The 25,200-nt window shown below is 45.0% G+C and overlaps 1 protein-coding gene across 18 annotated transcripts in view; it reads right to left on the minus strand.

Moving 5' to 3' along the window:
* Positions 1 to 2,528: 2,528 nt before the first annotated feature.
* FBRSL1 (fibrosin like 1) overlaps positions 2,529 to 25,200 on the minus strand; it is a 501,938-nt gene continuing 479,266 nt past the window's right edge. For 7 of the 18 annotated variants that reach the window (XM_077787188.1, XM_077787185.1, XM_077787183.1 and 4 more), the window contains 11 exons: positions 23,022 to 23,257; positions 20,854 to 20,904; positions 19,834 to 19,929; positions 16,351 to 16,422; positions 15,749 to 15,787; positions 14,834 to 14,905; positions 13,450 to 13,582; positions 10,263 to 10,340; positions 8,754 to 8,837; positions 7,539 to 7,779; positions 2,529 to 5,547 (listed from right to left, as the gene is read on the minus strand). In XM_077787188.1, coding sequence (XP_077643314.1) covers positions 4,314 to 5,547; positions 7,539 to 7,779; positions 8,754 to 8,837; positions 10,263 to 10,340; positions 13,450 to 13,582; positions 14,834 to 14,905; positions 15,749 to 15,787; positions 16,351 to 16,422; positions 19,834 to 19,929; positions 20,854 to 20,904; positions 23,022 to 23,257 — 2,336 coding nt within the window. In that variant the 3' untranslated portion in view covers positions 2,529 to 4,313. Of the gene's footprint in view, positions 5,548 to 7,538; positions 7,780 to 8,753; positions 8,838 to 10,262; positions 10,341 to 13,449; positions 13,583 to 14,833; positions 14,906 to 15,748; positions 15,788 to 16,350; positions 16,423 to 19,833; positions 19,930 to 20,853; positions 20,905 to 23,021; positions 23,510 to 25,200 lie in introns of all 18 variants that reach the window. The other 11 variants (XM_077787180.1, XM_031506236.2, XM_031506234.2 and 8 more) reach the window with 11 other exon arrangements.

Below are 25,200 nucleotides of genomic sequence, written 5' to 3' on the forward strand. Positions count from 1 at the left end.
GCCCACAGCGATGCCCAGCTTCAGGCTGAGCCCATGACCTGCCTGCTCTTCCCAAAGCACCGTGTTTCTGAGCTAAGCCCTGGGCTACCAGCTCCCCAACGTTTGAGCAAAAGTGCTAAATCTGTTTGTCTAAGCCCCATTTATCTTTATTTCCTTAGCTGGATTCCCCCCAAAGCCAACTGCTTGTGCAAAGGGGCACCAAGAAGCACTGGGGAGAGCTCTGCAAGGGGTGTTGGCATGGAGACACCCAGGTTTTGGTGATGGGTAATGCCAGTTCAGCCTCTCACAAGACCATTACCAAAATCCCCCAATATTGCAACACAACTATTTTCTTAAGACTTTGGCAAAAAGGATTTCCTGAGGGAGGTAAGGGAAAGGTTTACTTTTTTTTTTTGCTTGGCACAAGCCAAGGAAAACACACCTCTTGTTTTCCCCTCTGTTGATGGTTTCTCGGCTCCAGCCTGAGCTGGATCCATCTCTGATCTCTACCCCTGCTCTCATTCTGGCACTTGCTGGGCTGCCTGAAGCACAGCTGGTGTGTCTCGTTCCCCAAGCTCTCAGGACATTCCTGACTAGTTGGCTCCTTTTGCTTTCCCTCCTCTGGGCCCGGGAGGGGCTGGCGTTGCAGACCTGACCATGGAAGCTCAGCCTGCTGAGTCCTTGGGCTCCCCTGCATCAACCCTCTGTTTGTCTAACTCAGGTCACCAACAGCTAACTACATATTTATGGTATCTATATAGGCTGGAAAGGACAATTCCCATATGCTTATTTTAGGCAATAAAGCTGGCTTTTTAGGGAAGCGCTAGATCTTTTTGTCAAGGAACAGTTAGTATTTTTGACAAGTGATCTGAAGATGTGTTACAGCTTTACAGATTGGCTTTTGCCCTCACTCCCTGGTATCCTGGTTGTCTATTTTATTGACTGGGCCAAGAGTGACCCCCATTAACTGAAGCTGGTGCACACATCTTCCATGGAGCCCCAATGGGCATGTGGCATTTTGAACAAAAGGTAATGTTAAGTGCAACCACTGGTCTCCCTCCTTACAGCTTCCTGAGTGTCTTTTTAAACACAGGTTGCCTGAGGCAAACGATGAACCTTCCAAATCCCATCTTTTTCCTCCCACCCACTGTCATTTGTTTGCTAAATTCCACCCTTTTTTGGTGACTGAGGGAAGTCTTTGGGGAGACAGCCAAAAGTAGAATAAAAATGGTGAAAATGGCACAAAATGAAAGCTGAACAGTGGTAGAAATGCATAAAACCCAGGAAGTCCTTCTGTACCAGTTCTTTTAGCAGAAGGCAGCTCAGCTGGGGTGGCTTAAAGGAATTAGGCTGAATTAATTAGATTCTCTGTTTAGGTAATAATACCATTAATCATGATGAACCATTTTGTGAGAAGGCTGATACTCGACACTGTGTAATTCCACAGGAATCCCACTGTAGTGCAGCATTATTGATGGGTCATCCTCTGAAGGCGTGAGAGCAATGCCTCCTAATACAGTAAATGGCAAACCACTGATTTTCTTTTAATATTCAGACCACCACAACATCAGTCACGATGAATTCTTCTGGCACCAGGGTGGCTGCAATAAGCAATCCTTCAGGAATGCCAGGGGAGCACAGCATTGATTCAATGCTCACTTTTTAAGTCATACACAGACCAAATGCTTCCAAAGGGTATGGCCCATTTTTGCAGCTTTTTCTGTAGTAACAACCTCCTTGCACACATGCATTAGTATGGACTCTAACAGAGGTTAGGGGGGCTTATTTATGCAGGTCCATGTCAGAAATGGTGTCAAACAAGATCCCATGTTGGACACTGGCACCAGGAGAATTACAATCCCCCTGAGCCAGCATTATGAATCCTTATGCTGAGTCCAACACACTTTTCACATCCACCACGTGTTCTATGTTCCTCCAATTTCAGCTGGGAGAGCAGGTGCTGATTTTTAATGCCTATTTTGTTTTAAGCCTCCTTTCATCAGATTAAGGACCCTGCTATTTTATTTCATTTTACTTTTTCACGCTCAGTAATTTAGTCACACGCAGACTTAAACCCAGGAGCTGCACCACGCTGCCAAAGCCCCGTCACCCACCGCCCCGTCGGCCGCGGAGCGCCAGGGGCTCGGGGCATGGCTCCATGGCCTGGGAGAGCCTGGGGAAGCAAACAGGAGGTGGAGAGCAGCACTGGAGGCTGGATAACCTTCCCGTGGTGATGCCAGCAGCAGGGAACCTCCACTCCAGCTGCTGCACACAGGCTGTGCTTCCTTTGCTGGCCTTCTTTCCCCCGGCAGCAGATCATCCCCCGGGACGTGGGGTGGAGATGCTGCAGGGCTGGGGGCACTGCTCTGCTCTCCTCCCCAGACCCCCAAATCCCCACCTCCAGAGCATGTTCCTGCTGCTGGAAGGATTCACAGGCAGAAGCAAATCCCAGCACCAGCCCCTTCCGCCAGCTGCCTCCTCCCAGCCGTCAATAAACCATTAGCCTCGAGTCAACAGCGCTGGCTACGACACACAAACACTCAACTGCCTTTTTCATCCAAAATCAATGTTGTATTTATCTTCATTGATCTACAAGGAAACTGAATGTTTAAAATTACAGGGGGTGCAGGGGGGAGGACGGGGAGGGGGGGGAAACAAGAGTTACAGAGCCAAGAAAATAGTAGCGGATGGCTGAATTAACTAGAGAGAAAAAGCCCAGGATATATAAAACATGGACACTGAAAAATAAAATAAGGGAAGGGGGGATGGTACAGCAAGTAAAACATGGCAAAATTTACATATGGATGAAAAGTAAAATTGGAAATAAAAAATAAATCATGCCAAAAAGCAGTTCAAGGCAGAACCACACTGAAACAAACATTTGCTTATGGTCTTCATGTACTATAGATAATATATCAGAATTTCTTTTTTTTTTTAATCAACCATTAGACTTTTTTTTTTGCACTCCTAAAATTCTACTTTGTCTTGTATACAGATTCCAATAAGAACACTGCACAATTAGCACAAGGGGTCCACGGAAAATTGTCCTTGCTTGCCAGCGATCCTGCCCACAACACAAAAAAAGAGAAAAAAAAAAGGAAAAAAAAATAAGGAAAGGGTCTGCCGCATGGTACTGTGCCAGTTCCATCTGCTTTTGCCAGCTTGAAAAGTAGGAAACCAAAATTCCCTTCCAGGAGCGTGTGTCTTTCTCTTTCCTTGACGAACTGTCCCTTGTGTTTGTACAAAAAAATTCAGTCTCTCTTTTTTTTTTTTTTGTTAAACACAAGCATCCTTCTTCCTGTTCACATGCCATTGCCATTCTGTCTCCAGAGTTGCGAGTTGGTTGTTTTTGGGTTGTTTTTTTTAATTTTTTTTTTTTAAACCTTCCTCCCCCCAACATCCACTAAGACCTGCCTCCAAGTTCTTGCATAGTTGAAGTATATATGCCGTACTGAGCTTTCTGAGTGTGAATTTCTGACTGTGACAAGAGTATGAGTTGTAACCATGTTAACAAATAACCAGAGTGGTTCTAGAAACCATTTTTATAAAGTCTACCTATGTTAAGAATTTAATATTGGTGTACATTTATATTAACAGAATATTTACAGTTTGTTTTCTTTTTTTTTTGTTTAAAACAAGAAGTCAAAAAAAATTCCTCTTAAATTTCTGCATAATATAATAAGGCAAAAAACAAACAGTTTTGTACATTATTATTATTATTAATATTTTAATATATATCTGTAACTTCGGTTCCAAAGTACCAAGGTAAGTGATCAATTGGCCTCAGAAGGGAACCTCACAGTGGACTGTAAAACTACAGTATTTCCATAAATAATACTTTTAAGAAACCCTGGGTATTTTTTTCTTAAGGATCTGAGGCCTTTAGAATGCAAATTTAACTAAAAACAAAAGCAAAATTTCTTCTTTTTTTAAGTGAATAAAGAGCACAAAATTAAAAAAAATACAAATCCATTAAAAATGTTTCTCACATTTGGGAAAAAATGTACAAACTTGATATTCTTAACTCATTTTTTTTTAGCACAGAAACAAAAAACAAAACCAAAAATCAATACCTATATATTAAATTCCCATTCTCAGCAACCTTCTTGTTGGAAAGTCCCCAACCCCGTTATTTATGGAAATGTGCTTAACTTCTACAAATTTTACATTAAAAAAAAAAGTTTACAGCAGTGCATTTTGTAAAAGGTTTGTTGTTTTCTTTCTTTTTTTGTTGGTTTTTTTTTTCCTGTTTGTGTTTTTTTGTTGTTGCTGTTTGCTTGTTTGTTTGCTTGCTTGTTTTATGTACAGGTGAGTTTAAAATTCAACGCTGGGGACTATCGTGCCTCTACTTCTTTGGGGTTCCTAGAGGGGGAATAGTCCCTGGACTCTGAGTTTGTGAGTGGAGTAGTCCTGCGAGGGGAGGCAGGTCTGGTGCTGCTGGCTGGTACGAGAGGCGGCGGCGCGCTCAGCGCTGCGGTCGGCGGGTTCCTGTTCAAAATCCCGTTGTGCATGGCAGTGGATGGACTCAGTCTGGGGTAATGCATCCCGCTCAAATGAGGCATGAAGGATGGCACGTGTGCCAGGTGGCTTTCGATGGGGGACGAGTGCAAGTGGTGCATTCTGGCACGCTCAAGTTCTTCCCGTAAGTGCAAGCGCTCGCGCTCCTCCACTTGCCGCAACCGCTCCTGCTCTCGGCGGGCTTCCAGAAGGTTCTCGTGGTTGTAGTCGTGTGGTTCCCTGTCTCTGTAGGAACGCTCATGGTCATAAAAGCCAGAGGTGGTAGGAAACCTATGGATAGGATCTGTCCGGAGCTGGAAGTCCATTCGACGGTGCAGGTCTAAGCTCCGGTAGGCATCTCGCAACGGGTCCCTCATCGGGTCCCAGGAAAATCCGGGATGCGGCAGCCTCTCTCTTCCTGACAAAGGGTTCATGCCTATGAGCGGGGTCATCATCCTGCTGCGGTCCAGGACATTCATGTTGTTCATCTGGTGCACGCTGCCCATGGAGATGGGCATGGACGCAGCCATTGAGTGAGGCAATGATAATCCATGGAGAGTGGGCGGTGGGGGATGCTCCACTGACCGGGAGTGCTGGGAAGGCTCAGACCCAACCACTAGCACATCACTGTCTTCCTTCCTCTCCTCCTTGACTTTGATGTCATTCTTAATCTTCTGGAGGTCGCTGGGAAGCTCTGTCTTTCTCTCCATGTCCTTGCTCATTAGATTGGTAAGCTTCAGGCTCTCACTTAGTGCAGGTTTGCTGTATGGGGATACAGACTGGATTACTGGCTTTGTGTTGTCCTCAGAGGGTCTCTTATCATGGCTTGGAGTTTCCTTCACTGGGGAACGGCTCTCTTTGATCTTGTGTTCGGCTATGGGCGGCTCTCTCAGCCGGTCGGGGTGCTCTCGCTCGGGCTCCTTGGACCTCTCCCTGTCCCCGAGGCTGACCTGCCTGATGGGCTCGCTGGAGCTCTGGCTGTTGCTGCGGATGAGATTGCTGATCTGGTGCGTCACTGGGGCTGATGCTGGCGAGGATCTGTTCGAATGTCTGTTTTTATCCATGAGGTCCCTGTAAAAAGACGGAAGGTACATCCTTGGTTATATGTGAACAAACACAGTCCTGATGTTGGGCTGTGCTATGCTCTGTTGTACACTTTGAGATTGCTCAGGAAAGGATTTGGAAAGCTCTACAAACATCAGCCACAGCTGTGATGCTGTGCTAAGAAATATGCACGAGCTACCTTTACACACTTCAAAGCAAAAAAAAAAACAAACGTTCACAAATGTAGGACTAAACTGGGGATGTGGATGCAAGAATACTATATTCACCCTAAGACCATTTCACTGAGAAATAAGGGAGAGAAGGATTCTAGACAGGTTATTTTTCTTTAAAGATGCTTATTGTGTGCTCATGTATGAATCTTGCTGCCAGACCTTCTCAGCTGTAAAACTTGCATTCCATTCCTAAAACACGGATCCAGGCACACAAAACAGAAGCCTACAGAAATGTATGCAGGTCCTTCTCACGTAAGTCTCATTGACTGGAAGCAGTCATAACGTGAAGCTGATTTTCCTATGTAAGCGCAAGACTTTTTGTTGTCGGCAGTTCTTGCAGGTAAGCCAGATGCTTCAGGAGAAACATCCTTGAATCAGCCATGAAACTGAGCAACTGAGCTGCGTTTCAAAAGGACCTACTGTGATAAACAAGGGGTCTGATGACAACATCCATGGTTTAGAAAGAAAGGCACAAAGGTTTACATTTCCAATTGCACCTCTGCCTCTGAGCAAGCCAATTAGTCACAGTTAATCCCACCTTTTTAACAGGGGAATAAATAATGCTCACCTTCTAAAAGCACTTTGCTCTGAATGAGAGACACTTTAAATGCAAAATATAATTGTGTGATTGAGAGAACTGCATTATGAGGCTCACTTTGCTTAAGTTTTATGTTTGTTTTTGAGAGCTGTAAGACCTAAGCGCTGAAAGCTGGAGATGTTCTGGGGAGTTGTGTAAGTATTTATCCCTTATGATTACATTTGCTAACCCAGCTTTCTTTCTCTGTGGTAGTCCTGATTGCTGGTCAAGGATGTGGTTTATTAAAACCATGGCCAAATAGGGATGCCGGGGACAGTTTAAGCTAAATTAATAGAAGTGTAATAGAGCTGTTAACCCCTGTGTGAACACTCCTGAGAGTAAAGTAACCTTGGTCTGCAAATGAATTCCACTAGAGCAAGAAGGGATACCTTCCCTAACTGAACGAAATCTGTGCAAGGATGTCAAACAATTTAACATGTAAAGCAAGAAGATTTTCAGCCTATTGCTTCCATATAATCTTGTTCACAGGTACTGCCTGAAGATCTCATTAAAAGCACTCCCGCAAACTACGAACCCCTATCACTAGTCAAGCACACACATCTAAGACTTGCAGGCTGTTATTGCCTACAAAGAAGACTGTTGGAGACAACCGGGCTCTGAAATATAAAGAGCTTCACAGCTTCAAAATCATATAACCGGGAGCTAATGAAGTAACTATAGCCCAGGTGATACAGGCCTGTCATCCTTAATAAGGATTTGCCCACAATGCAATTTTTTCAAATCAGTTTTGCTAATGGATTCATGCACACTGCTCCAGATACAGGCATTTGCATTGTTATCTCGTTAACGTCCAGCTAACATTTGAATTCATCAGCATATCTGCACGTTAATGAGAACTATGACTGTCTCCAAAGGACCCATCACAATTTCAGAATACACAGGAATCCTAAAGCAGCTGCACTGAAAACAACCAACTTTTCAGCACACTGAAAACACAGCAACACACTCAATTCCTCAGCCTGGTGCATTTTGTTAACCAACTAGCAGGGACTTGGTTATTGTATTTCTACAGAAGACAAATCCTAAAAGGCAAAGAGGAATTTTTTTGGTGTTGCTAAGTACTTGTGCTTCTCTGAGGAAAAGGCCTATCAGCTGCTTTAAGGATCAGCAACATTTTAGGGAAAATAGAAAAAATACAGAGGAAAAACAGTCCCAGTAGGAAGTGGCCAGAAGCCCACAGTGCTCACCTCTCTTTGTCTCTGTCATCCTTGCTCAGGGAAAGGTCCCTCTTCTCGGGCTCCCGCTCCCGCTCTCTGTCCCTGTCGTGGTTTGTCACCGAGGAGCTCCGCTCCGAATCCGAGGGCTTGGGCCACTGGGGAGGTGTTGGGAAGGACGGCGGGGTCCGGTGGAGTCGATTCCATGGCTCATGGGGGTTATTGAAATTCTGCAGGTTTGGGCCATCTTTGTGAGTAAAAATGTTGTTGTGAGCTAGAATAATGGCAGGGGGAGGAAGAGTTAAAAATAATTCAAAGCAAATCATTATACAGACATTTCTCATAATATTAGTCACAACCAGAACTGTCCTTTTAAGGCTTTTTAATGGTGAGGGGGAGCTACTACTGAGTGGAGACACCAGCTCTTTTAAGGCTGTTGTTGGAGGAAGCTTTATACATTTCAATAACTCAGAGACTACTGAAAATGCCCAGCTTCTCTTCTCCCCCCACCCCAGGCAAGGGCTCCAGCACAAAAGCAGTATTTTTTCTCAGCTCCTCTCTCTGGCAGAAACTTTAATTTGTGGGTAGTTACAAGCAATCAGCTGCCTGCAGCTGAGGCTTCAGGGACTTTTTTTGTTGAAGAACCCAGACTATTTGGTGGTATGTATGTGTGTGTATAAACACAGAGCTTGGCTGTAGGCTTTTCAGAACAGTCACTCGATTTTCCTCCATCCATCTTCAGCTGATTCCTGTTGCACTGTGAGATGCACAAGCCATGCTCTCTTATGTGTGGCTCTCAAGCATGTTTTGCCTACAGGTAACATGTTTTTGAAGTAGAATTATTTTATACGGATAATTTAAACTTCAGCCAACAGTTACAGAGGATGTCTACACGAATTAGAAGTATCAATAGCTGCTCCACTGTGCATCTTCGCTGGTGAAGGGTGTTACTTTAGGTGCCCACAGGGTCCCAGAGCTTGGTGGGGTTTTGCAGCTCCAGTGCCTCTCTGAGCACACAAGGTAGCAACCCTCAGCAGCGAGGAGGCACAGAGAACAGCTACTGATCTCTGTGACATGCAGAAAAGCTCCCACCGCAGAGACCTGGAAATCTTAGGTGCAGTGTTTTCAGATAGGAGAATGGAGGTTAGGAATTAAACTTCTTTAAAAACTACCACCAGCTGCTGTAAATATTAGCATGTGGCTTTTCTGGAAGGGATGTTTGTCTGCAGTAACCCAGCCAGTACTTACTCAGAGCATGACTGCCTAATCCTCCAAAGGCATTGCTGCCTAAGTTCCCAAGGCCGCTGAAGGTGCTTGACCTGCTAAATGGATCTGGAAAGGCAAACAGGGATTTAGCAGGCATTTAGCCAAGAATGTTGGAGAATGAAACGCACCCCTCCCCTTCTTAACGGTTTGAATCCAAGTAGGATTAGGCCAGACTTTAAGCTGATCCTTCTCATTGCAAGGTTCTTTGCACAGAAAATTCCCATCATGTTAAAATGGAGAAGGGATTCAGTGCTCACTCTGCAAACAGGTGCCGTAATAAACTTTTGTATTCGAGTCAGAAGTGAGTTAGAAATTAAGGTCTAATAGCTGAAATTAGGGTGGCTGCTGAGCTATAACTCTTTCCTTATCGGTACTAATAGTAGAAACATTGCAATTGCCTTGAAAGAAGAATCTCAGCAGGCCCCTAGGCCAGCATCGAGGAGATGACTGTCTTGTTTCAGTGCTTTTTTTCCAGTAAAGAGGTTCCTCTCTGAGAGCACATAGCCCATCTCAGGTTTCCACACTCCAGAGAACATCTATGGGTTAAATCCTACCAGTGTACTTGTTTTCTTTCCTACTGGTCATCTCTAAACAACACCTTCTCCAGTCCACTGGCTTTTTGACTGTCCCCTTCAAGCCCTTAACTTGCCATGTTACAGGAGGTAATGCTGCTCTCCACTTCCTCACAGATATCACATTTAAAATATCAAGGCAAATGGCACAAATAGCTTGTATCCTTAAGCAAACAGCTATTTTCTTATATACTTATTTAAAACAGATGTTCTTGCCCTTCCTCTTTGATCTTCAGTGGCTGAGTGACTCAGTAGAGATAGTTAATTTTGACAGAATGCTCAGGAATTCATGTAAATCTGGGTATTTGCAAGAGAAAAAAAGTCTACTAGGTCATGTGGCATGCCACATTTACTGATTGGATGAATGTTACTAAAACATTAATCAACAGAGCTTGAACTTTAATTGGCAATGAGCTGCTTGTGAGCTTCTAAAATGAGGAAATTTGACAAAATCAGGCTCTACTTACTGCCAATTAGGAAACTGAAAGTCTGGCAAAATGTGCAGAACATCTACTTGCCAGGAACTGTTCCCTGAACTCTTTTAAAGAACCTAGTCAAGACCTTTCATAGGTGGAAAATGGTACAAGAGGAGCCCATTTTAAGCTGGGGCTTGTCTGAGGTATCTGCATAAATTTCCCCCATTTCTTCAGGCACATTCAGGAGCACAGGACTCTACAGGTCACATTTTGGCTCCGGTGCAGTGTCCCAGCAGTGACAGATGTGACAGCTCTGCACTGCCCTCGCCTTTGGGGGACAGTGAGGACATGTGCTAGGAGCTGGCAGGAATGAGGAGCTGGCCAGCTTCTGGATCCTCAGGCAGTTTAAGCCTTTCCCTCCCCTAGTGCTACAGTGCAGGACCACACTGAGAGCCAGGAAGGGGGCAGAGGTACGAGGTGAAGGCAGGGTTACTTACACTTACCTGCCAAGTGGTTCGTAGGCAGGAAACTGCTGTGGTGAGGTGAGGGACCAAAAGGGGTGGTGGCTGGATGTGTTGCACCTGTGAGAACAAGGTCCCTTTTTAGTTCAGGGGCAAGAGACTCCTTGTATGCACAGAGCTCCTGGCCATCACATTCAAGAGCTGGATGCAAAGGCCACATTTAAACAACAAAGGTAGGGGAAGACCCCAAACCTTGGCTGAGTGAGCAACAGGCTGGATTTCCCTGAGAGCCCTACCAAGGAGTCTAACAGGGCACTAGGAGGCAGGAGGAGACCTTGCACTGAGAGCTGCTGCTTACCTGGAGTAACAGGGCAGCCAAGCTCTTTGTCTGACATTTTCAGTCATTACTCCACGTGTACATGAAAAAGGGCCAGCCCAGGTTATGGGCCCAGACAGAAAGAGCTCGGAAGTGACTGATTAGTCTGTATGAAACACCAATTAATGACAGGCACGCAGGGAACATCAATCATGCTTCTCCCATGAGAGCTCCAGCTACGCTCTCACATCTGTCTCTGCATCCACAGGATCCCCCCTGGTGTTTTTTCCCTTTCCTAGACACTGCTCATTGCCATGGTGCCACACTTCCTCGTGGGAAGAACACCACTGCTGAGCATGCTGGATTACAGGAGGCTGAGGAGATGGGAAGGAAGGGGGTGAAATAAGCAGGTCTGCCTTGTATTTCAAGGTGGACCAGGCTCATTCAGAACACTCTGCTCTTCTTTCAGAGCAGAAAATGAGAATTTTTCTTCCTTTGCAGGCAGGCATACGTGAATCTGAACAGGCTTGCAATCTCAGTGTGAAAAGCACTGGTGTCAGCTGTCACTGGGGTACTTGGTCAGCCCCTGACCTGGCCTTCCTTGGAGTCAGAGCCCAGCCCCTGATAGTTGCTGTGAAACACACTCATGTGTCCAGAGCATGAGCAAACTGCGAAACCTGAGAGGGAGACAGAGCTCTGTGTCCCTCACCAGCTTGGGCACCTCAAACCTAAGCAGCCAGAAAATGAGTTGAAGAAACTTAAGAGAGACCACGGCAATGAGACCTATCTAGTACCTCTCTATAAACATTCTGACTGCTCCAATGCTTCAAGACGGATGGAGACTGTCATCTTTCTAATCCTTTAAGATTTCAAAAGGTGTATAATGGATGGGAGATTTCTTCAAAGGAGACAGCTTACAAACTCCACTACATGGGCTGATAATAAAAAATCCTCCGGAGAAAGCCAGGAGCAGCATTGCAGGCTGTCAGGCAGTTATTAAATAGACCGTCTGCCAGGCAGCCCAGCATCCCTCCTGGAGACAGGTGGCCCTAAGATAACTTATGTCTCCCCCAGTAACCAGGCAATGCAGCAGAACCAATGATTCACATCAACTGCACACGTGCTCAGTAAGGTGAAAAGAATGCCTCAGATATTGTGGAGTAAAAGCTTTATTCCTCCACGTATTCCAGCTGCAGTGTCTGCTCACACTCTTTACCTGGATTTACTATCTGATGGCTCTTGTGATTAATATACTCACAGACAAGTTTTTGTAAGGTTGTTTCTCTCTACTGAAAGTTTTCTATTAGTTTGCCTTCTTTAATGTTTCTGTTTCATACTATTTTTCCTCTTGCTTTTACGAATGAAAAGCAAGCCATGCTTGCATCTTTTAAGGCAAAAAACCCCAGATACCAACTGGACTGGTGCTTTTCTGCCTGTTAGGGTAACTCTGTCCAGAACAGCCTTCAGTAGCAAAACCAGACATAAAACAAGATTCTTGTAATGATAACACAGGACAGTGATAAGAAAACATCTGCTACAGGAAAACAGCCAGAGGTTTGTAAATAATCAGTGCTTATGCATCCAAGTAGATGCAATAAATATCTTGACCTTGTACTGTCAAAACACCTTTATAGTGACCAAAATACAGGGTAGCACCCTACAATGCAGAGCTAGTACCAGCACTGATTACATGTGGTAGAAAGGTGCATTTGATGCTTAAGAATTTCCATCCACAGGTAGAGCAGAAAGACAGACTGAAGCACTGGTGGAGGTCCTGAAGGTTATTTGGCATCTGCATTTGAAACTCAATTCTCACAGAAATTTCAGCTTGATTGTCATCTGTTGCTTTTCTGTCATTTTTGGGACTGAGTTCAAAACAGTTCTAAAGTCATTAATTTCCACAGGATTGAACCAAGGCTGAATATGACCATGTCTGCACTGAGTTTTTCTCACAGGTGCAACATTGCATCATAAAACCAGAGTAACACCAGTGAAGAAAATTACATTATTTGCCCATTAATTACATACATAAAGAGATAATTTACATCTTGTCAATTGATGCAGCTCATTCAGAATGCAGACTCTGGCATCTCAAACGCAGAGAGAAAATGTGAAGAAGTTGAGAAGAAAGTTAAATTTGAGAATAAAAGCAACATTTAGCATTTGGTAGACAGATGTCCACATGAATCCATGCTGGCATCCTGGACCAGAGAGCTGCAGTCTGTCATGGTCAGAGACATTGAGAACAACACAGTGAAGGTTACTGTCCTTTGGTAATAGTGTATTTGTAATTACTTCTCCAACAGATTGGAAAACAATTGATCAGTGTAAACTGTATTTAATTGTTTGGGACTTTTTGTAAATTCAGTGTATCATTTTAAGCCCTGGACTTTGCTTAACTTTTTAACACATAGGGGAATTTTCTATTTAAAAAACAAACACTTGACAAATACATCTGTGATATTTTCAATGCTGTTATTGAAGTTTTCCTTTTACAAAAAAACCCCTTGTTTTCAGAAAACAAACAAACTTGGTGAGTGGAGGAGCTGCTAAGACTAACATGGCAAATATAAAAGCAAGAATGAGACTGGGGCCACTTCCAATCCTGTGCAATGGAAACATTTTCAAGTGTTTTGTCAAAATTGCTTTTAAAAAATCCCTCTATGGCCTATTAATCAGGCAGATAAGAACCAGCTGCACACACAGGACTGGGGGTCAATTGCTGCAGCTCAGTGATGTGCAGAGGATCCTGCACTGGAGGTGGTGGCAGAGCCCTGGTCACAGCAGTGTTTCTTGCACCTCTTGAACCAACCTTGCTTCTATTTTTGAGGCATATGTAGCTGTAAAGTCATGCAGGACATACACTGAATGTTTTTGGTTTTTTTTAATCAAAAAAGAATGATCTTCCCTTACCTGTGGTAGAAAACAGAGGCCTGGCAAGATCTTGTGGATAATGGAAGCCTGGAAACACTCCAGGGGCAGGAGGTCTGCTGAACAGGTCAAGTTTACCACCTATCTCTAGCTTGTGGGGATCCAGCTGCATTTGCTGTCAAATGATATAAAACCAATCTCATTATATACTTCCTTTTTTATGGGGAAACAAGAGAGGGAGTTAAGGCTCATTCCTCCTTAGCCCTGCCAGGGAGCATTAGCGAGAGCGATGGCAGCGTCCCCGGTCACGCCACGCAGCCGTGGCCGCTCTGCCGGGCTCTGCAGGGCCACCCCACCCCGCAGCCTCTCAGCTGCCTGCCCCATGCCCCATGGCAGCCCAGGGTCTGCAGGGAGCACTCAGCCTGCAGCACAGCCTGCAGCGGGAACACGACACACCGAGTGCACGGCACCCCAGGAGCAGCCGGTGCTCTCAGCCTGACAGAAAACACTCTGCAGGCCCAAAGCTGCCGACAGAAGCCTCGAGAGCTGGGTGATGGGCTCGTCTGTTCTGCCTCTCCAGTCTGAGAGAGACGGTGCCATTCCTGCAGCCAGGACAGCTCAGTGTGCAGGAAAGGGGCAAAGGATGAAGGAAGCTATGAGGCTCCTGCAGAGACTGTTTTTATCCTTGCCCTGTAGAAGTGAGCATGGCCAGAACTACACCTTAGTTGTAGAAGCCTATGAATAGCTTAAAGATTATGTACTTGCTTATAAAAGTATATGGACATACACCCCTTCCAGAGGCACCTACTTAAGCAGAGAATAGCCTTCATTAATGGGCCAAAAAAACGACTGCAGGAGCTATGAAAAAATAAAATCTACACGAGTCCTTTCATCAGCTATTCTACCTGCCATAGGGAGCCTAAAGCCTGCAACAGCACCCCAGGGTACCTACATCCTGTTACCTCTCGAGTGTTAAACCCCCTCCTTCTGCCCACCATCACAGCAGCACAGGAAGCCTCAGAACCTCTAACACTGATGTTATCAATCTACTCTGCTGCTCTCTGCTCTGTAATGTTCTTCACTGCATTGGCCATTTCATTACCTTCTCCACAGGCGGTACTAATGCAGAAGGGAAGCGACATTAAATGTGCATGCTTTGTAAAAAAAAAAAAAGACTGACTTGGGGAAATTACTCTGCCCCTCACTTTCTTCCCCTCTTTCTGGCTGTACACCTTTCCACACAGCTCCTTTGCCCTCAGATAAACTTTACAGTTGCTACAATAAATGTTAAAGGAGTGTAAGTATTAGTTAATCAATACAGGCAAGCTTGAGAATCACCACAGTAACTGCTTCCTGCCCATTACTCACTCAAATACAATCTATAAGCTAAAAGACTTGGCTTTGTTCCAGAAACCATCTGAATTACCTTTATCTTTTGCTGGTGATGGTAGATCTGCCAGGCGATCTGTACATGAACCGCACACCACTTCCCGGGTTTCTGCAGTGAAAAGCACAAGAATTTAGATTAATTTATACGTTAGCAATCTACATCAGATAGAACATTTCATTTCCCTTACTGTCAACCAGGCAACCAAGCAATGAGAAAGGCTGATTACTAAAACGGCACAATGGGTGATCAACATTTTCTGCTGTACTGCAGCAGATGATGTTTAAATTAAGAAGGAAACAGGAAGAATGTGGGATATCTTCCCCATCTCATGGACATCTGAGATCCTGCCTTGTTCTTTCCTACTTGCACTCCCCCCTTCCCAAATTGAAATGAATGGCAGCAAAGAACAGTATGCCATGCTTAAGAGAAAGCAGCTAATGGTTGAGAGTTCTGTTTCTGAAAAGAGCCCTGTTTATTCACCCCTGCTGCACTGCAGGCTAAGTCATGCGTGGTTATTATGGCTACTGGCTTTTGGGGAGGGAAAGGGTAGGGACAAACAATCCCCAGGATGAGCAGTGCCACAGCTGAATAAGTCCCTATTTTCAGCTGAGCTATGGTACTCACTGTTCCACTGTTTATGTGGAACATCAGCACACTGACCTAGCCACCACGAATCTGTTCACTGGTGAATGTCTGCCCATGCTCACAGTCATTTATTTCTGTGACCCTCATTTCATGCCGTGAACTATTAATGCACATAAATGGATGCAAAATAAAGCTGGGATTCAACCTAAATGTTATTAATCAGAAGTGGCAGAGAGCGAACTTGACATTTTGCTTGAAGTAAAGGATGAGCATGAGATTTTCTACTGGACATGTTAAATTTCAAAAGCACATGCACAGTATTCCAAGTGTCTGTGTATAAATATGTATATAAAATTCCCCACAAACCTTACTTACTCTTACTGGAGGTCTATAAGGGTCTGACACCTATGGAAAAAGCAGAAATAAAACAATCAGTCTTTCTAAAACTAGCCAATATACAGAAAGGTGGGGAACTTCCTTCCTCTGAACAAATAAAAGCATTTAGAAAACAACGTTCCAGAGAAGTCCCCTGTGACAGGGGAAACCTAAAAGGCTTAAAGAAGGCTTAACACTTCTCTTTCATTCCTTGAACCAAACTCAGCAGAATTTTATGATAAACAAAGCAGCTTCATGCCAGCAACTGAACAGTGCCAGTGCTTTTCTGAACCTTGTAATTATTCTGAAATAGAGCACATAAAAGTACTCTCCAAGCAATACTTAGAGGAAAGACACTGAAGGGGTTTCCTGCCCCATTTTCTTCTGACTTTTGAAAGAAGCCAATACATCCCTTTGAATTCATGACTGGTAGAGATTGCTGTCTCACCAGAAAAAGACACAACCTCTCTCCTCACTGCATATTCCCAGAAGGCCAATTTGCTTACCAGCTTGCTCTCCTTTTTTTATCAGCAATCACTGTGTTTACTGTAAACCCAGATAAGCTGAAAGGAAGTTTATATATTGTTGCCTACCCCTGGAGTCTTCTGCAGCAGCGTATGGTGGACTGTGCCTGGTCTACCTGCTACATCAATAGGGTTTGAAGTCTGAAAGACAAGAAGAGAGCGTGAATAATACTGTATCATACCAGTGGTACATTTAACATCTCTATCTGATGTTAACAGCATTAATTAGTCCATGTTTGCACTGTGCTTTGAACACGCATATTGCTACATTAGTGCTAAATGTTATCTCTTACTGACAGCCAACAGCATTTAACCACCATGTCATTTATTATTATTGAGCAGCAGTAACAGTGTTCCAGTAGCACCCCTAAGCACTGCTGAGATCACACCCCGTTGTGCTGTGCATGTGCATGGGAAGAGACAGTCCCTGCCCCCCAAGCTTATTCTTTAGACAAAACAGGCAAGAGGTGGGAGAGAGAACAAGAAAGGTGGCCTGACTTTCTCCATTTTCTAGGCAGCGACCAGCACAGCAGTCAGGAACAGAATACTTGAGCATCCCAGTCCCATATTCCACACTGTGGACCATGGCCCCTCTCTGACTGGGGCCAGGTAACACAATGCCTGAACCAGCAACAGCCCATCTATTTGCTTCAACAAGGCAAAAATGAGAAACCTTAGAAGGTGCTTGTGGGTCTTTTATAGCTTTGCATTGTTTACCCCATCATTTTCCTGCAAGAATTAAACACCTCATTGAAGGAATCCCTGTTCCTCCGGATCCCACCTGTTGTCCTGTCCTAATGATCCCCAAGAACTCGTTCATCTCCTCACTCTGGCATTCATCCATCTCCCACTCCCAGAGCAGCTGCACCTGGTGCCTCTGCACAGCTGAGTGCAGAGGGGTTAAACCTCATTCCCCAAGAGATTATTTCACTCATGTTTTAGGTCAAATTATAGCAGATTTCAAACAGTACAAGGCATGAGTATAATCTTGGGTGTAGGAGGGAAGGTAGGTTTTAGTTTGTCCAAGGCTATGTAACTTCCAGACTCATTAAAGAGTGAATTCTCTTGTGTGTGTGTGTGTGTGTGTGTGTGTGTGTGTGTGTGTATAGGTAAGTCAATGCACTCCCCAGGCAGATCAGAACTCTCGGGGCCTCTCTGACAGCTGAGGTAGATATAAGGTGGCAAATAAGTTACAGCTTTCATAGAGACAAGAGCTTAAAGATCACAACATGTTAATAGTATGGTGTTATCCTGTCCCTTTGTCCCCTGGAGAAAGACGTGAATGCTTCCTCCAGCAAAGTAAACTGAATACTTCTGACCTTTTCAAGTTCTTAGCTTGTGAGAAATGGCCTTCAGGAAACTCACTGAGAAATTTACCGTCAGCCTGGATTTATGTGCAGTGGACTCACACTCACAGCTGTAGGCAAATGACATGGGAAGGGGAAAAACAAAACCAAGATCTCTGCTTTGGAAAGCAAGAAGTGCAGGAGTCAGAGTGCTAAAGCCAAATCATCATGTCTGTAGTGATTATGCAGGCTTTAGTCAAACAGCTTGGGAGGGAGAGACCATGGAAGAACGATGCAGTAGGGATGACTGGAGTGGCTTTGCCAGTTCAGCTCTGCCTCCACTGGGAAAGGGGAAAGTAACATGCCAAAGCAGCAGATCCATTTTTCAACCTATTCTTCTCTTTTTCAGATGTTAGATTGTATGTAAATACTGCACTGTGCAAAGATCAAATGATGTCAGTGATTAGCCATGGCACCAGAGTGTGACCTTGCACTGCTTAAACTCAAGCTAGCAAATGTTGGATGTATCTAAAATGAATTAAAAGGTAGTTATAACAATACTAGGAACTGCTTAAAAATGTAAAGGGTCTGTGCTCACTTTTTATTTCTCACTATGTAACTTCTGCTTGGCCTAATGCTATTTTACAGTGAAGATGGAAACTAGAAGAATGTGCCATTGGTGTAGCAGCAGCTCCTCATGAACAGGAAGGAGCCTTATGGTAAAACAGCCCTGGATGCACGTGAGCAAAACGTGTCCAATTTCACCTTATTCCTGTGTAGTAGTACATTTAATGTGCTGCTACATTCCTGAAGCTCTTGTTCTTGGAAAATCAAATTCACACCCTGACTACTCAGGGCCTGTAAGGACTCCCTGTCATTCCTTGCAAGAGTAAGAACAATTAACAATGGCAGACAAACTCCATCAAAGGATGGCCATGTTCTGTCCCTCTTGTTCCTTCTGCTTCCATGAACTGCTCCTTCTTTAGGCCTGCAGCTACCACATACAAAACTGTCTCTGAACAAAGCCATTTTAGAGACTCTGCTATTTGTAATGTATCCCTAAAACAAAATAATGTCAAGGATTTGGTAGGCTCTGAGGAAATCATCTGGATTCCATTAAAAGCATTAAGTAAAGAGGGAAAGTTGTAAAAGGCCTTATTTACAGCAGTTGCTAATTACTGACTTCCACTGACATCAGTGAGACTGCTGAGGGAAGCACATCCCTCAGACCTGCCTGGTGTGGATATGGAAATCACCTTCCAAATGCAAACAGGAATGGCCTGGCTACAGTGCTGCTCCCTCAAGCCTTATTACACAGTAGCAGAGTTCTATGGAAATGCAGTTCAAGATAAGAAATCTCTAAAATCACAGCATGTAAGGAAGCTGAACATGTCACCTTACAAATGGAGTATTGTGCTCCATTTTCAAACAAATGCTATATAGATACAATCCATTATTTCTTGTTTGGAGAGATTTAACAGTTTTGGTACATTTTAAAATAGTTAATAAAAAGAATATCTCTGGGAGGGAAAAAAAAAGCAGTGCACATCACAGAATTTGCCAAAAAAATGGGGGTTATGAAGGCAACATTTCTAAATGCCAATCAGTGCTATTTGTAATGACATGTTACAGCTGCAGTGCACCTTTCAAATACAATATCTCAAAGAAGCTTGCAGGCATTGATCAACCCTTATAAAACCCATTGCAAGATAACTTTACAGATGAGGAAGCTGAGGAACAGAAGGTTTAAGCAACTTGCCCAAGGTCAGACAGTGTTGGAACTGGGAATAAAAATTCAGCTCCTTCAGATTGTTCTACCCATTTCCAGCAGTCTCTCCCTATTGTTCCCACACTTGTGCTGTCAAATTCTCATTGTTTTTTCTGGGAATAAACACAGTTTATCTTTTGCAATCTCAGATGATCCAATGTATAAAATGATTTGGGACTCATTGGTCTATTATGAACTGTAAATATTTCAATCAAAATAATGCACTTCACTGTATGTTCTCCTCCAGTTTCAGCAGACCTCCCAAGTGAACCACTACATCCTTTCCAAGGAAGGATCTGCAGTGCCAAAAGAGAATTTCTGCTAAAGTGTTGGCTGCTTTGTGCAGAGGATGCTCACAGTTCTGTGGGTGATCCTTTCCAACCCTGTGCTGCACTTCTGCTATTCAAATCATGTGCTGCAAAATCACCAGAGGCAAGACTCTGAACACAGTTTCTCTCCCAGCAAAAGAACAAAGCCTTCAGAAGAAGAAGTTTGTACCTTCGGTTGAAATGCTCCCTGAAGTGACCCAAAGGGACCTGAATGTGGAAGCATGGGTGGCATTCCAGGCATTGCTGGAGGATAGGTTGGAAAGAACTACAAAAGAAAAAGAGATGCTTATGTCACAGGATGACTTGAACAATAATGGAGGTAGGTGCCAAGCCTGGCACATACAAAAATAGTACTGTGCTAAACAAGTGCCACAGTGAAAATACACGATAAATTTGCTTTCAAAATTTTTAAGAGCAAAGCCCAAACTCGAAAAATGCACTCATCTGACAAATTTTCGAGATAGTGCTGAATGAATGTGCCTTTAAAAATTGTGGACTATTGCAGAAAGCACAGAGCATAATTTGGGGTTTATGTTCACTTTCCATTAACTTTGCATTTTTCTGCTGTTGCAAACAAATTGATCCTGTTTTGAAATGTGACCTGCTTTAATTTTTAAAGCAAAAGGAACCACAAGATGCTGTGCTGCACTCTAACCACAGGCAACATGCACACCACCTTGTAGTTGTGTAGGCTGGGTGAAATTTTGCTTAGGCCTTTCCTGAGCACACACAGCAGTCTTACAAGTCCCAAAACATGTAGTTTTTTGTGCTTTGGAGCAGTGGGGAGCACCAGGAAGAAACCACCAGTCTGACTTACTCCTGTGACCTGAGCAAAACCTTGTGAAAGAGCCATGCACTCCGGGCTGCTGCACTGGGAGAAGCACCAGCTGCAAAGGTACTGCAGTGACCACTGACTGAGCAATTCCTGCGCATTCCCTGCCATCCCAGGCACAGCCATACAGAGCCGCAGCAGCAAAAATGCAGGAGACAGAGAATTTTAAAAAATAAAATAAAATAAAATAAAAAAAAGCCCAAAGAAAACTTGGTACCTTAAAAACATAAAAATCAAGACAGAAAAAAGAGCTTTAGAAATGAATGGATCAAAACACTACTCATCAGTTGAAAACAAGCAAAAGAAGAGCAAGCAGAACCATTAACAAAGAAACCAAGGAGGAAGGTGAGCACTCACGTTGGAATGTCGAAAGTAAGGGTTGTCTAATTTGGGAGCGTACTTGTCAAACTGGAAAGAGAAGAGAAAAAAAAGGAAACAGGTGAGTTTGGTTTTGGCAGTAGCAGACACATCAGGATTTCAACACAGACAAATAATCATGGCCGTGTGTAAGCGTTTAACAGAGCAGAACTGACTGGTTATTCCACACCCGCTCATCGGGGACATGACTGATTTAAGGAGAACAGAGAGGAGCCCCCAGGCCACGCTGGGCACTGCCAAGGCTCACTGCAGAACCCTGTCTCAGGCACTGCATGAACAGGTTCCTGCTCTGGGAAGAGACCAGTCCTGATACTGCAGCACAGTGAAACACAGGGAAGTTCAGCTCCAGGTCCACATCTGGGATTTGCCCCTGGATCACTGAACTAGATCACAGACTAGCAGGTAAGAAACATTTTCAATTAGACCCAGCATCTACTGTGGGGCAGCCAATTCCAATTCCCAGTTTCCTGGGTTCCTGTAAGCACCAAAATTCTTTGGGAAAGGGCTGAATTACTTTAGATACACAAATCTCAATATATTCTCACTCCCCTGTAAAAGGGAGAGTTCCCCAGAGAAAAGGTGGCTGTAAACTTTTTCCATTCCAGCATGGGGTTTTAACACCTCCATGTGTGTAGTCTGTGCCCTGTTTGTCCTGTACCATCTTGGAAGAAAACCCAAAGCACACACACATTGCATTTCTGAACAGTATGTACATTCTGCTGGGGAGGAGGGAATGGGAAGGAAGGTAGGGAAGGGAGCTGTAGGACCCCAGGAAAAGCTGCTTATTTGGCAAGTCAGCTGTTGTTTCACACTCCTCTATGTGCAGGAGAGTAGATTTGTAATTTCATTAATTACAGTTATTACTGGAGCCATGTCCCCTCCAGTGTAAATACCGTAAATTACCAAAACACATGCAGCTGTAATTTCAACACTCTTCTCTGGTGTTAGGATTAGCAGACCTGATCTAGTGGAATATAAGATGTGAGTGAAATATAACAAAAGAGCCTTGCAAGTTGTTTTTGGTCTGAGGGCTGACATCAATGGGCACGGGTGGGGGGAGAGGGAGCTGTTCACGAGCTTGGATATCACAGCTCTTAAATGACGCAGGAGACTTCTGAGAAAAGATCCGGGGTTGTTTTACACAGACCAAGCAAAGAAGGGAAGGTGTTTACACACAAGTACGCTGAGCAAACACCTGGGGCTGGATTTTGGCTGGATGATATTGCTTTTAATTGTCTCGCTGCTAAGCAGATTACAACCCAAGAATGTCACTGAACAGCCAGAAGTGGGAAAGAAAACTGGGAAACACTATGCTCCTTGAGTCTTCGGTAGTTCTTCCCAAAGGCTGCTTTTGCTAGCCTTAAACAGGGTTGTTTCTGCATTTTGGACACAGTGTGAAACTGAGAGGAGGAAAAAAGCTCAATCTTGTGCTTTCAATCTCACAAAGTAATTGCCAGAAATGGGGAGAGAGTGCATTTTAAAGTACTGACAAAATCCATTTGTAGCAGACCCCTAACAATTTTGTAACAGCTGCAGCAAAGTCCCATTGTGTTACAAGCAAATTCAATGACCAAATGCTTATTACATGGCCAGGAGGATCTCTCCCAGCAGAACCAGCCACACACAGATTAGTGCTTGTTGATGTAATCAAGTAATAAAATGCCTAAATCAATACAGATCGGGTATTAGGAGGAAGAGGGACAGAACTGGTATCAGATGAAATGCTGCACTGTGGTGAGAGCTCTGGGTAAGCCAGCACGGTCTGCCCTGCACCCAGCAGTTGTGGAGACAGTGTTTGGGGCTGGAAGCCACCCATCTTGTGGCATCCTGGTTGGTGTCATCTTTCCATGTGTCAAGGTAGCTGGCTTTGGGAAAGGGGGAAGAGAAATACACAGCAGGACACACAAAAAGGAAAACAAAGGGATTCTGGACTTGTCTCGTGGGTGCTGTATCTGCTCACGGGTAGCAGCACGGGGGACCAGGAGGCTTGGTGTGGGGGCTCTGGGTAGAAAGGGGTCCCTCTGGGAGTGCTGGCCTCCAGGTGGGAAGGGCAGGGACAGCACACCTGGCTGAAATGAAGAGGGCTGGGTTTTGTTTGACAAGAGCGGGTTAGGCTTTTTGACCAGAGATGCTCTACTTATCCTCACATTTTGGGCTGGGGTACGCACCATGGGAGGTGCAGAGGGCGGCATGAGCGGCGTCTGGGGCAAGCTGGATGGAAAAGGAGTGAATGTGTGCTGGTGGGTGTGTTGGTGCTGATGCGTGTGTTGGTGCTGGTGAAACTCCGCTCTCAGCAGCGGCACCGGGCCAAGTGAGGCAGCGGCCCGGTCCGAACTCTGAACCAAAAACCGGTTGTTCAGCTCTTGCCTGAGCAGTTCGTGATCTAGAGGAGAGAGAGAGAGAAAAAAAAAAGACACAGAGGCCCGTGGGCCTGTGAGTACCACAAAGACGGAGGAGAAAGAGTCAATATTCACCTGGCATTCCCTGTTTCTGCAGGTCATGCTGTGGTGGTTTTCTACGTGAGGACTCATTGGTGGAGGTAAGAGAGAGGCCTGTGACAAAGTACCAATCAGAATCCCCGAATGAGGCTGGCAATACATGATTGGTTGGTTGAATGATATCAACAGGCTGGTATCTAAAGACAAGAGAGAACACCATGAGTCATCACAGCAGAAAACATCGCGGGGCCGCCCCGCCCGCGCCCGCCCGCCTCCCGGTGCCTGCTGTGTCTGCGAGCATGCCCCAGAGAGCCAGCCTCACCTCCGGGCTCACGCCCAGAGAGCCAGCCTCACCTCCGGGCTCACGCCCAGAGAGCCAGCCTCGCCTCCGGGCTCACGCCCAGAGAGCCAGCCTCGCCTCCGGGGTCACACCCAGAGAGCCAGCCTCGCCTCCGGGCTCACGCCCAGAGAGCCAGCCTCACCTCTGAGGTCACACCCCAGAGAGCCAGCCTCACCTCCGGGGTCACACCCAGAGAGCCAGCCTCGCCTCCGGGGTCACGCCCAGAGAGCCAGCCTCGCCTCCGGGGTCACGCCCAGAGAGCCAGCCTCACCTCTGGGGTCACACCCAGAGAGCCAGCCTCGCCTCTGGGGTCACGCCTCAGAGAGCCAGCCTCGCCTCTGGGGTCACACCTCAGAGAGCCAGCCTCACCTCTGGGGTCACACCCAGAGAGCCAGCCTCACCTCTGGGGTCACGCCTCAGAGATCCAGGCTCACCTCTGGGCTCACACGCCAGAGATCCAGCCTCACCTCAGAGATCCAGCCTCACCTCAGGGGTCCAGCCTCACCTCCCAGGCTCACGGGAGCTGCACCTTCCCACACCAGGGAGGTGCTGGGGAGTGCTCTGGAGGCCAAGAGCTCACTTTAAAATGAGCAGTACTGACCTTCGTCCTCTGGGTGTGTGACAGTCAGAGGCACACACACACACAGAATTGATGTGTGTTAAACTCTGACATACAGGTACTTCACAGGTAAAATTTTGCTAAGATCTGCAGTGCAATGAGAGAACCATGGGTTTGGGTGGCTGGAAACTGCCTGCTTGGACATCCATCCTTGTGCCAACCCCACTTCTCAGCCCCAGGACATGCATGCAGTGACCAGAAACATATATCCTATGTATCAAGGCCTTCTTTGCAGTAAGGTTTTTGTTTGAGATCTTAAATAGCAAGCAGTCCTTTCCTCAATTTGTAACAGGCTGTAATTCTTGTTTTTTGTCATTGCCTCCAGGCTTTTCTCCTCTGAGAAAATACAGAGGAGGAATCAGTGGGGAGGGGATAAACACTGAAGTGCCTCAAGATCTCATCAAGGCTGCAATGACTGCTGAAACAAAATGTTCCACCATATGACGTGGCCTCTTCTGAGCATCTTCCTCTGGAATAACAACTTGCATTGAATGTGAATGTGGTTCAGGGCAGCGGAAGACACCTGTGCTTTAGAAATAATGTCACTGAAGACAATAAGGACCGATGTCCACTTCTCCAAAATGTCTGCTGGTGTAATTAAATCTATTTGTGGCTTTGCTTTAGAACTTCAAACAGGGATTAGCATCCAGCATGTTATATATTTTTTAAGCGAAGAACAGCCTGTGTCCCCAGCTGTGGATGTCACAAACCTAACTGATCTACTTGATTCTGAATTTACATGAATCCACTTCTTTCACTTTAACAATGCCTTTAAACTACAGTTCTGAATATAAAGGGGCAAAAGACCACCTGCACTTTGAAGTTTTATTTCATGTTCTGCAGGGATTTCTTTTACTTCAATTTTTTACAGTAACACTAGAAATGTCTAAATCAATCACTTTCTGAAGTGACATGGTTAAGATCTTTAA

Source organism: Lonchura striata, chromosome 18, assembly GCF_046129695.1.
Source record: "Lonchura striata isolate bLonStr1 chromosome 18, bLonStr1.mat, whole genome shotgun sequence".
Classification (NCBI taxonomy): domain Eukaryota; kingdom Metazoa; phylum Chordata; class Aves; order Passeriformes; family Estrildidae; genus Lonchura; species Lonchura striata.